The sequence below is a fragment of the Triticum aestivum genome, chromosome 3D (genome assembly GCF_018294505.1).
Source record: "Triticum aestivum cultivar Chinese Spring chromosome 3D, IWGSC CS RefSeq v2.1, whole genome shotgun sequence".
NCBI classification, from domain to species: domain Eukaryota; kingdom Viridiplantae; phylum Streptophyta; class Magnoliopsida; order Poales; family Poaceae; genus Triticum; species Triticum aestivum.
In genome coordinates this window covers 174,194,428-174,206,287 of record NC_057802.1, presented here as the reverse complement: position 1 = coordinate 174,206,287, position 11,860 = coordinate 174,194,428, and the positions used below count along the sequence as shown (strand labels likewise).

The following is an 11,860-nucleotide window of genomic DNA, read 5'->3' as shown; positions in this document are numbered from 1 at the left end:
CACGGGGGAAGTTTTCCCCATCTGAATTTTATCACTAATGGGGCCAAACGCCTAGATGAACAACATGTACAATATGGGAAGCCATGGGGAAGGGGTAGAGAGAGGTGGGGGACGCAAGATTAGACCTAAACTAGGAAGGCGTAGAGCATGCAAACCAGACAAACCACGCATCAGACGATTGAATTCTGAGGAGCCTGCTGGGCACCCATTTGATGTTCGAACATGCTCGAACGTACGAGGGAGAAATAAGCTTTGACCTTGGAGACAACCTTAGTTATCTCTACTCCTAATGTCTTAGTTGGTAGTCTCCGTTCCGGGTTTATTTTCGTCCCACCACTTTCGTCCGTTTTTTTTCGTCGGTTTTTTTCGTCCCTTTCTCACACCCCGAACTGCCCGACCCGCTAAAAAAATCCCCTCGTCTGATCCCCAACCTCCCCCATCCATCGCCGCTGCTGCCTACCCCGCCTCCTACCGGTGCGCCACCACTCCCGCCTCCTTCCGGCGCACCGCCACCCCGCTGCCTCCTACCGGCGCGCCGCCGGACCCTCCTTCTTCCCTGGAGCGCCGCCACCCCGCTGCCCCCGCCATCTCCCACCATGGGGTAACCCTAGATGGCGCCGGCCCGCCGCCGCCGATGTCGCCTCCTTCTCCCTTGGCCCTCAGCCACCAAACAGCCGCTGCATCACGCCGATTAGGTCCTACCCCAGGACAGCCACGGGTGTCGTCATCTCCAGAAGCCTGCCCCCAAATCGTTGCCACCTGCACCTCCGATTCAGCCAACGTCGGTCATCTCCCTCTTCGTCCTCCATGGGTGTTGCTCTGCCTCGGCCTATAATTAACGTCCATGCCCCAACGCCTTCTCGCCGTTCCTCCCTTGAGCGCGCCCCGCGGCTAACCCTAGGGACTGAGTCAGGCTTGCCGGCGCGGCCGCGTCATGTGATGTTGGCACCCCACTCCACCTGCTCTGCTACGCCCCGGTCTCCAACAGCCATTCTGAGGAACCCATCTCGCCGCCACCATCGTCTGCTATCCTCCAGCAAGTGTGCTGCGGTACGCCAATGTCCTCCCATCGGCAAGCTCCGCCCCTGCCGGCATCGTCCACCCACACCATGTCCTCCTCTTTGCCAAGCAGCGTTAAGGTATACACAAAACCCCACCTCTCTCTCTCTCTCCATGCCCTCTGTTTCTTTTTGATCTGATGTGTATTGAGGTTCAGTTTTCACCATGTTGATCTGATGCTGAGACGTGCTAGCTACAACAGAAGCAGCTAGACACTTTGGTTTTGCAGTTCCAAAACTACACAAAAGTTGGAGAGAACGTGTACCATTACCATCAGTGGTCGGGGAATAGAACATGAATCAGACAATTCGTTCTTTGTACAATCAGAGTTTAGAGGACAGTATACTGCATCACAATTTTGGTTCTTTTGTTGTTGCTTGTATAAATGATCACCTACATTGTAGGGGCTTCTCCCTATACTGGGCTTTAGAATGTGTCGCAACTAAAAGTCAAGGAATTTTTCCAGTCGAATAAAATTTAGTAACTAGCCTTTTCATATTGATCTTTATCTGCAGCGTGATGGGTGTGGACAAAAACATGTGGTGTTACCTTACAGTATGTACTTTATCTTCCTTTAGGCCGCATACATAATGGAATTAGAAAGTATATTTTTAGTATATTAAAACTAGCCTGTCCCTTCCTTTTAGTGTACTGAATTAGTTCTTATAATCTAATCAAGTGTACACTTCTCTGTTGTCTGTACTATAGCGGTGATTATCAGAAGTCCAAGACCACACTGTAGGCAGGAAAAAGGAATGTTCTTGGTAAGCTATAGTATTCCATTCTTAATTTACTCACTTCAATGCATAGTTTTGTTAGTTCTTCCATTAGTTTCTATTGAAGTATGCTCAATGGGATAGGGTTTAGAAAGTTATATGCATAATGGGAGATTACTTGATTTGCTAATCCTTTTCTGGTTAGCGATTCCTCACAAACTCAAGCGATAATATGCACATGTTTCTTCGTGTCGTACTTTGATCTATGCGTGCTGATTGAGAGATTCTTGGTCTTCAATTTTTATGTACAACTCAAGTGACCAAATTGTATTCGATTCTTTTCCCTCACAAACTGCAGTCTTGGTGCCTTCCTGTTGAAAAAAAAGAAATGGGGGCATGGGGCACATTATGCAGTCAGAACCTAGCTGTTACTATACAACCATGAACATAATTCTGGGAGGTAGCACGTGGTCATTCTTAGTAACAGTATGTTGGAATTGTAGGATATAGCTCTCATTTTGTTTGGTGTTGGAATAGTAGGTTGCTCGCGGGTGACTTCTCAGGTGTCACGGCGCTTGCATTGTAGATTAGTAGAGGGAATATTGAGACGACGAGGAGAGGCGACTTAACTGCAGTCCGCACAACACCATGAACCAGGTAGTACTAACTTGCCACTGCCGCATTTTCCCACTCATTTCTTTCTTAGGCATACAATTTCCATTTTAAATATTTTATTTAGTTTTTCTCTACTTATGTTGCATCTTATGTAATGCATATGAAAGTTTAATACATTGACAAGTGTGAACTATGGTTCTCTGTAGAATGTGAACTTCTGGACTCCTCTCATAATTATCAACATTTTCATATGTTGTAACCTCTTATGGGCTGATATTTTGCAAACACCATAGAACTTGATAGGATAAAGATTTATCACTCGAGTTCAATCTTCGTGAAATACTCCCTCTGTCTGAAAATATTACGTCTTATATTTTGAGACAGTGGGAGTATATGATATGTGAGAATGAGAAAAGAGTCGAACTGACACTACATGTCCTTGAGAAAATTAAGAACCTCTAGTTGCCAATTGCTAAATAAATCTCTAAAACACTTCCTTCATCATTCGGTACATGTTCCCTGTAGTAGATTGGATGGAGAAAACATTGCTTTGGCTTTTGTTAGTGATATGAAAATTCAATGCATTATCACTTTTCAGAGGTGAAGCAACTTTCGGTATTTTGTGACAGCACAATCTGTTCTTCTATTTCCTAATCTTGGTTGTTCACTTGCTTTTATTCACAGGGTAAAGAGGTTAATCTCTTCCAATACACAATTGTTGAGGTATGTATCAATGTCTAAAGGTTAAAAAAGAACCAGGTTACACCATATGGTTTAGGTTGCTCACCTTGGTTGCTGACCAGGTGTTCAAAAATCTTAGTGAGAGAGGACATTGACGGTGCGAGAATGGAACATAACAAGTTTTGTGTGTGTGTGTGTGTGCATTACCGAAACGTTGCACGACATGTGAGTCTACATCTAACTTCCTTTCAGTTTTCTATTGGAAATAATTCTTTAGAAATTTTCACTTGGACACTTATCCTCTCTTTGTTTATCGTTTCATAGGACTAAGAAAAAGTTCATCCGTGTGTAACTACCAGGTTCTTGAAGTCCGCCCTCTCATTGATTGGAACGGGGTGAAAGTTGTGGAATTTTTGCTGTGACCACCTGGACTAAGATGACAGGGCTGACAAAGATGAAGCCAAGGTAAGCCGTGCCTCTGGTATTCTTGCTTAACATGTGAAATCCATAAGATAATTCTTTCGAGTTGCGACCTGCATTGTGGTGTCTCCGTTCATCAATTTCTGAGCACCAGCTCCAGTGAAATTAGGTGTTCATCCAGCCATACTCCTAGGTGGCTTTCTTTGGCCTGCTTCTTATTGTGTATTTAGTGGTTATGCACAAGCCTCATCATCTGATATTTCTGCAGTAATTACTGAAAACAATTTGAGGACAAAGCTTTGATTGTTGTTGTAGTTGAAGATTCAGAGTTGCTAGGCAGGCACAGTTAACAGGGATAAGAAACTATAGAAGATTTATCAAATCAGACATGGGCTTGGTTATGCAATGATTCATTGGGATCTGAGGTAATCAGACCATACACCCAAACTCAAATTTTACTTGCTTTTAAATGTTTAGGAGGCAGATGATGTTTGATATGCTAGATTGAAGTACGCACCTTTTAAGAGTACATCACTGATACTCCAGTCACCAATAAAAATGGAAGTGCTGAAATTAGTTTGTAAGGAAACAAACTAAATAGTGAGTCCCAGCAAACCTACTGCCTAGATTACACGAGCTCATTTTAGCTCTAAGAGTTCTTTTTTATCTCTTTTACATTCTGGTAAACATGTGGGTGAATAACAGTTAGAAATTGTTCTATATGTACACGGGAATTCTAATAGAACTGATGCTTGAAGGAATAAAAACGTCTATAATATTTGTAAGCCGGGCACCAGAAAAGCTCACTCCTCACACCAGATCACCATCGCCGACGTATCTACTTTTCCGAAAGAGAGTCCACATGTTTACTCATGTTCTCAGTTTTTTGTTGTTTCGGGGAAGGTTTGTTAGAAGCCAATCTCTTCAGCAAGCCCTGGAGAAAGAGAGCTAGATATAGTGGTACTTGCTAGTGTTTTAATGGACACCTCCTTTTGGCCTTTTTTAGTTTCTCGAATTAGCTAAGAGACTTCAATGAGTGAGTATGTTTTGGTCCCTCCCTTTTTCTGTGTCTTTTGGAGTTTTGCATTGTGGTGAGAGGAGGATAGAGATACCCCAATTGCCATGGGGACCAGAGATCAGCTGAGGTCATATAGTTTGTCTCAGCATTACAATGTGAGGTAAAGGAAGGAAATAAAGCGATGTTAGAATATTACAATCATATATCGGAACATATTTTATGCAGTTGACCAATGGTGTTGTTTCATCGATTTTTACTTCTCTAGAACCACCTGATTTATTGGCACAATGCCTCGGAACATGCACAGAAGCAAACCAAATCAAACTGTAGCTGCATCTACAAAAAAAATCATTTCGCTCTTGATGTGGCGAGCTTTATCAAGTTCAGTTACGCAGTACACATCAGGCAAATCTGCAACCCCACAAACCACGAATGATGGAGCAAAAGTTCGTAATCCAAAATTGATTGAGATTTCTTATTTTAGTTGGTTAGTTGCATCAGTGACATATCTCTAGAGATGTTGCATATTTTTGGACGATTGTTGGAAAATACCTTTATGTTATACCTTTCCGCTAAAATTTGTATTATTTTGCAAAGTAGGCTCTGCGCTAGGTGGGGTTGTCATCCTCCATTATTTATGGCCATGACAAATGACAATATCAGGATGCTATTCAACTTTGACTTTTGTCGACATGTGTTTTGATGCTACTTCAATTCTTTAGCGCATCGCGATGAGGCTGATACTGTTGGTTGTACACTGAAGGTTGAAAATGTTAACTGTTTTGAATAGAGTATTTCAATATATTGGCACAGATTAGCAACAATACTTACTATGGTAATTACAATGCCATAAAATTTCTGAATTATTAGAATATTTTGCACTATTACACATTATTTAATAATTGGTGCAATCTAATGTTAATCCACCTAAATTTGATAATAGCTAAAATTTCTAACATGCCTCACGTCTTCATGTTTCTAGCTTCAAATCCTTAAAAACAAATTGTTCTACAACTCTCTATCTTGCTAGAATGGACTTGTTACCCATATATGTGTATCTACCTGAGAGCAAACTTTACATACTTAAAAAATGTACCTTTTGTGGTCAGAATCTAACTGCATTTTTTGTTTATAACGATAAATAATTTCTGCCTGGAGCAGAAGGTTATAGGGGTGGCCCAGATATCATGGAGAGGCGCCGTGCTCGGTCCAGTAGGAGCTCCGGGTCAACACTGTGGCTGCGTGGTGGGCATGAACCATGGCAACTGCCTTCCGGCTTTATTCTGTTGGCTCGTACATTTGCCGCTGGCTATTCTTACAGAATCATGAATTAGACTTTAGGAGAATTGGCATGTCATCACATGAATTTTTTTAAACTATGAGGTGCTACAGGTAAACATGGTGAATTCACACTTTGAAACTGCCTGGTGATTTTTTAAATCTCCAGGCAATCAGAACATATGCATTTTCTCTGTTTCTCGCTTCATGTTTTGTCATGGACTACATGAGTTTCATGTATACCAGAATTTTTTCAAACCTGTGATTAACAAGTTCTTTTCCACTTCTAAATTACAAATATCTTATTGATGCTACCATATTGTAGAGTGTACTTGATGGTGATATTTTTTACCTCTTAAATGTTGAAATTTAGTTAATATTCCTATATGTTGAAAGTAGTAATAGTCCTTAGTTTTCATAGTGGTTCATGATCTTGGTGGTGCCTTTTTTTCTTTGTTCTACTAACAAAAAAGGACGCATCCTATGTGAAATATTTGTGGTTTCGGAAATAAATTATGTTGTAAATCATCATTAACATGGCATGTGATGGCATCTTGCACTACTTTCAGCCAGCGAGTTGTCTAAACAATAAAGTAAACATGTGAATGTGATATATGGTGTCATAACTAATGCGTGTTGGAAATAGATGTTCTGATCACTAGCATGATTTTGGATTGAATCTAAAATTTGTTTCAGTTTGTAAGCTAATCTAAAATAGGTAAAAGGCATATTAGGAGAGAAAACATTGTTTGTGCAACTTTACTCTCTTCAGGTCGCCGTTTTGTAAAGTAGTTCTGCCATCTTAGGACATGTGAGGAAATGCATATTTGGCCATTATTCAAACGAACATTTAGACCTCAATGTCCTATCTCGTTTCTTACAGTTCCTCATTATGCTAGCTCACATATTAAGGGGGAAAGGAAGTGGTGTAGATATACAATTTAATCTCTACTATTAAAGGGGAGTACATTTAGTTTCATTAGTCCCATCCCTCTCTCCCTCGTACGTAGATTTTTTTTTACAAATAAATGTTTCGATAGCAGGTTTTGTCATCCTTGAGCCGGTCTGCCCTCAAACAAACCCCTTAGATTCAGCCAACACCTTGTAGCCCACACATTACTCTCTTCAGGTCGCCGTTTTGGACCGTGTAGCAGTGTCGCCCGAGAGCCACACGACTCCCATATCGCCCCTCTGGGAGAGCCATATTAGGGTGGATCTGGGCCCATGCCCGACGAAGAGGGGGTGGCGGAGGGAAGGATTGCTGGTGGTGGGAGTCATTTCGTGGCGACGACTGGTGAAGCGTGGAAAAGGTCAGGGAGGTGGACCATTAGGGGAATGTCAGTGACACCGCCGCTGCTTTCTCTCCTTCTTGAGACACCATCATTGTGAGCAAAGGAGGCCGTGTTGCTATATCTGTTTTGTCATGGAATGTAAGCAACATCACAAATTTTGCTATTCATCTCATGTTGAAATCGACAAAAGTTATTTTAGAAGAAAATATGTGAAAGGATGGCATGATATATATCATTTCGTATATTATGTCAGCAAAAGCACATTGTGGTGTTTGCCCTCGGCTATGATGATGTGCATTTCTTGGCACCGAGAATAAGCTTGGGACACCGTGGATGGGTGAAGAGGGAGTGGGCGATACCGTGAAGCGAAGGGGAGATGGCAGTGAGAGGAAGGTACATGTTGAATGCCATGGCGCCGAGGGGAGGCAGCAATGAGAAGTTTTGGAGGGGGGAGGTTTTGGAGGGGAGAGATGACGGCGGCGATGCCCGTGGCAAGGAGAGCAAGCGGATGGAATGCGGTGTGAGTGTGAGCGTTGTGTCATACTATGAGAGAGTGAATTGTATTTTCCAAGACGAGAAGAAAAGGTGTGTGTTTGCTTTTTTAGGGAAAGCAACTATTTGCTATAAAAGTCATTTTTGAAAAATAATTACCAACAAATGATTTACAGTTGAGCATACAGTTTATCAAAATTGGGTTGCGAATCACTCTACAAAGTATCATGATGCCACTAACTCCGACTAAAAATGGTCACTTGCTTGCATCCAGGACCAATGAATATATATTGTCTTAATATTTCAATATGTGTATATATGTTCACTTTTGTAGATTGGAGATAAAAATTGATGGCTTATTTTTTTAATATGTATACTTCTATATATTTTTATTTGTGCAACATATGAGAGAGATGGAGATGCATTATGTCATCGTTCAAAAAGAATCCATTGACAAGGTATCGAGACATGTTGTTGGAAGGGACCAAAATTTCACTGAGTTTTATAAAAAATATAAGTATGTGTAAGCAATCGAAACAAAAATTAGATGGCCCGTGCCAACGCACGAGCATTGTACTAATTTATTTAATCATTTATACGCATCGTAGCCCGTAGTAATCGCACGGGCGTTCACTGGTATCTCCATGTCGTCCAGTGGTACTTGTCATTGCTGATTACGGAGGGAGTAGTTGACTACCTCCCCACGATTATCAGCAGCTCCCACAAATTTGCAGCAGCCGCCGCCGCCGTTGCTGTTATCCTGCCGCCGCCGCCGCCTTGTTCGGAGAAATGGGCAAAAAAGCCATCCGATACGCCGTGGTCAGTACTACTATCTTCCCCTCTCCTCTTCTTCACCCGCACATCTGTCCGGAAGGAGAAGTGACGCTGGCGCGGCCGTCATCGTCTCGTCGCAGGTGGATGCCTTCGCGGCTGAGCCGTTCAAGGGCAACCCCGCCGCAGTATGCCTCCTCGAAGAGGAGGGCGCCTCCGCGACCGTGGACGACCGGTGGATGCAGTCCGTCGCCGCCGAGTTCAACCTCTCGGAGACCGCCTTCCTCGCCCGTGACTCCTCCGGGGCAGCCGGCGCAGCCCCGCGGTTCCACCTCCGATGGTTCACTCCCGTCACCGAGGTATCGACCTGAATCTCTGAACTTGTCGTCCACAAATCCCACAGCCCCACTTTTACGACCAGTATCGACCTGAACTTCTGAACTTGTCGATTTGCACAGTTACCTACCTTGACTCATCATTTCATTGTTTTCAGGTTGACCTCTGCGGCCACGCGACGTTGGCCTCTGCGCACTTCCTCTTCACGACCGTTCTTCCGGAGCATGGCAAGCTGGAGTTCATGACCAGGTCCGGGATCCTAACTGCCAAGAAAGTCCCTGCACCAGGGAGCACTGGCGTCCCAGGTGAGGAGCAGGGGAAGCTGTTTATTGAGCTGGATTTCCCCATGATTGGTTTTCTGGAATGCAACGAAATGCTGTCGATTCCGGAGACCCTAAATGGTGCTCCCATTGTCAGCGTTCACAAATCGGCTACCGACGGTGACCTCATTGTACCGTCTCCCCCCTATTTTTGCTTGCATAGTTACATACTTACATTTGATGATCAACTTCTTTGTTTTATAATGGAGCATGCTGGTACGAATGTATGAGCTGAATAACTATTTCTCTTTGCTCCGTTTTGTGATATATATTGCTCACTTAGGTGGGTCAGCTGTACTTCAGAAACATTAATTGTCAATAAAAATCTTGCATGACTTTCAGGTGGGACTTTCTTCAGGAAAAGAAGTTGTGGATATCCTTCCTAGCATCGATGAAATTAAAAACTTGGCCTGCAGGGGTCTTATTGTTACAGGACCGGCACCTGCTGGATCTGGTTATGACTTCTTTACACGTTTCTTCTGCCCAAAATTTGGGATAGATGAGGTGATGTCCTTTGTTAGTCCAAAGCATATAGAAACGGCGAAACTTGTTTAACTTACCACGTCATCGACCATTTTTTGTACTAAATATGTAGCTAACCAAAAATAAGTGCATGATTGCCTCTCCCAAGTTGCAGTACCTAATTATGCTCATGTGTAATGTTTACATCTTTCAGTCTGGATACCATAGTCATGTAATCTTTTGAGTTGTCTACTTCCAGCTTGTTCTGAGCCTTCCTTGTCTCGCGTAATTAGTAGTGTTAACAACTAGGCAGTTTTTACCTTGCAGTTGTGACAGATAATTTCACCAAGGATCGAATGTCTTGTATTACATAGGAGTAGTTGAACACTAGGTATATACTCCCTTTGTCCCAAAATAACCTTATTTTTGGGAATGTTGTACTAAATCAGCGACACTTATTTTGGGACGGAGGGAGTATAAGACAAAACTCGTTCATTCAACATTTATCATTGGGCGTATATTGGCTATCGATATTCTCCATGTAATACATCTTCCTGTTCCATAACTCATACCCTTTGATCACAATATTTTGACAGGACCCCGTTACTGGCAGTATACATTGTGTTTTGGCACCCTATTGGGGCAGAAAGCTGGGGAAGCAAAAATTGACGGCATTTCAAGTATGTGCTTAGCTATGTTTTCAGCAATTTAATTGATATAGACTCAAAAAATATTTTATTTAAGAAATGGTGCTGCAACATGCACTCGATCAGCTGAACCATGATGTTGGTTTTCCTTCATATGTATCATCAGGCATCTCCAAGAGGTGGAACACTATACCTGCAACTGGATGACGCAAATCAGAGAGTGCAAATCCAGGGAGAAGCTCTTACTGTGATGGATGGAACGCTCCTAGCCTAGCCAGCATGCCTTTGGCAATTTGGCATCCATCTACTCGTATATGCTTTGAAGGACAACCATTCATCCATCTACTCGTATATTCATGGAGTTATAATATGAGTTTGGATGGTGGTGATTCTGTTCGTTGTTATATGCTTGTCGAACAGTTAACTGCTTATGGGTACAAAAAATAAAAAACATCCTGAGCTCTTTTAGAGACCTGAACAATGCCCGGCAATTGCGGATACCGATGGGGGCTTGTCTAGGGGAAGTGATTTCATTGTATTTCCGTGCCACAAATGCCATGTATTGGGCTTGACGAGTTGACATCCAACTTGCCGAAGGCACTATTGTTTTCCACCATTGTAATATCATCTTTGGTATAGTCCCATATAAGCAGGAGTATGGACTGTATGGTGTTTGTCGCATAATGAGGGGCCGAACCTCGGTAAAATCCGTGCCTCGTGACCATCTGGTACGTGAGGTCATGTCTCACTACCAAACAAATCTACGTGTAATTATAGTTTTGATTTTATGTATTTTACTCCCTCTGTCCCAAAATATAAGAACGTTTTTTACACTACACTAGTGTAAAAACGTTCTTATATTATAGGACGAAGGGAGTACTAAACACGTTTGACATTTTGCAACCGAGTGTCTTATTTATGAACTAATTGCGCCTTTTGTCACGAGACATGCCGCCGCTACTACAAGGGAGCTAGGCCTCGATACCATAGCCAGGGGCAATGGTGGTGCAAGGTCGGCAACAGGGGCCACCATGCGTGCTGCACTTCAGCGGGGGTGGGGTGCTCCATGGCGGCACTTCGTGCTACAAAAGGCACATCTCACAATGCTGCAAGAGGAGTGTTGCAACATCGGCCACACACAGTTGTAAGGAGTTGTGAGAAGTGCTTCGATGGCGACCGAGGTCTGCTATGGAGATGCCAACGACTACAGTGAAGGAGGAGAGCAATGTGTGATGTGATGGGCAGTGGATGCTACGACAGGGAGATGCCCGACGATGTCTGTTACAATAGGGGGTCGAGGGGTGCTGCAAGAGCAGAGCAGGGATGAGGGTTCAGAACATCACCCATTGCTCGCAACATCACCGATGTTGGGAGGTCATGTGACTGCAGCATCACCCTTGCTGTAATGTGGGCATCGCCGAGCTGCTTGCTCATCGAGTTGCAGCATCACCACTGCTACAATGGGGAACAACGCCGGTGCGATGAGCTCATTTGTCCGGAATGTAGAGATTGCCGTTGCTGGGATGGTGACGGTGTCGGTGCAACGAGCTCATCAGTTGACAACATAAGTCATTGTTGTGAGGTATGCGGCGTCGTCGTCGAACAGTGCTTGTTCCTACTACAAGAGCGGCACTATGAGTGGGTTGTGCTGGGACGCGAGAAGAAGAGGAGGAATGAGGAAGGGGAGGGACAACCATATGTTGCATTGACCAAATCAAATGACCCTGTGGGGCAGATTGGACGTTTGGTGAGC

At 43.5% G+C, this 11,860-nt stretch overlaps 1 protein-coding gene across 1 annotated transcript; it reads left to right on the top strand.

The window, feature by feature from the left end:
* The first annotated feature begins 8,101 nt into the window (after window positions 1-8,101).
* Window positions 8,102-10,774, top strand: LOC123078119 (uncharacterized isomerase BH0283). Its single transcript, XM_044500524.1, has 6 exons — window positions 8,102-8,390; window positions 8,486-8,701; window positions 8,836-9,129; window positions 9,341-9,502; window positions 10,057-10,140; window positions 10,274-10,774. Exons 1-6 carry the CDS (start codon window positions 8,361-8,363, stop codon window positions 10,379-10,381), a joined length of 894 nt encoding a protein of 297 aa, XP_044356459.1. The 5' UTR covers window positions 8,102-8,360; the 3' UTR covers window positions 10,382-10,774.
* Window positions 10,775-11,860: the final 1,086 nt, after the last annotated feature.

Coding starts and splice junctions, on each gene's coding strand:
- LOC123078119 (XM_044500524.1), top strand. CDS start 8,361: ATGGGCAAAAAAGCCATCCGATACGCCGTG. Junction 9,130..9,340: donor CTACCGACGGTGACCTCATT/GTACCGTCTCCC, acceptor CATGACTTTCAG/GTGGGACTTTCTTCAGGAAA. Junction 10,141..10,273: donor AAAAATTGACGGCATTTCAA/GTATGTGCTTAG, acceptor ATGTATCATCAG/GCATCTCCAAGAGGTGGAAC.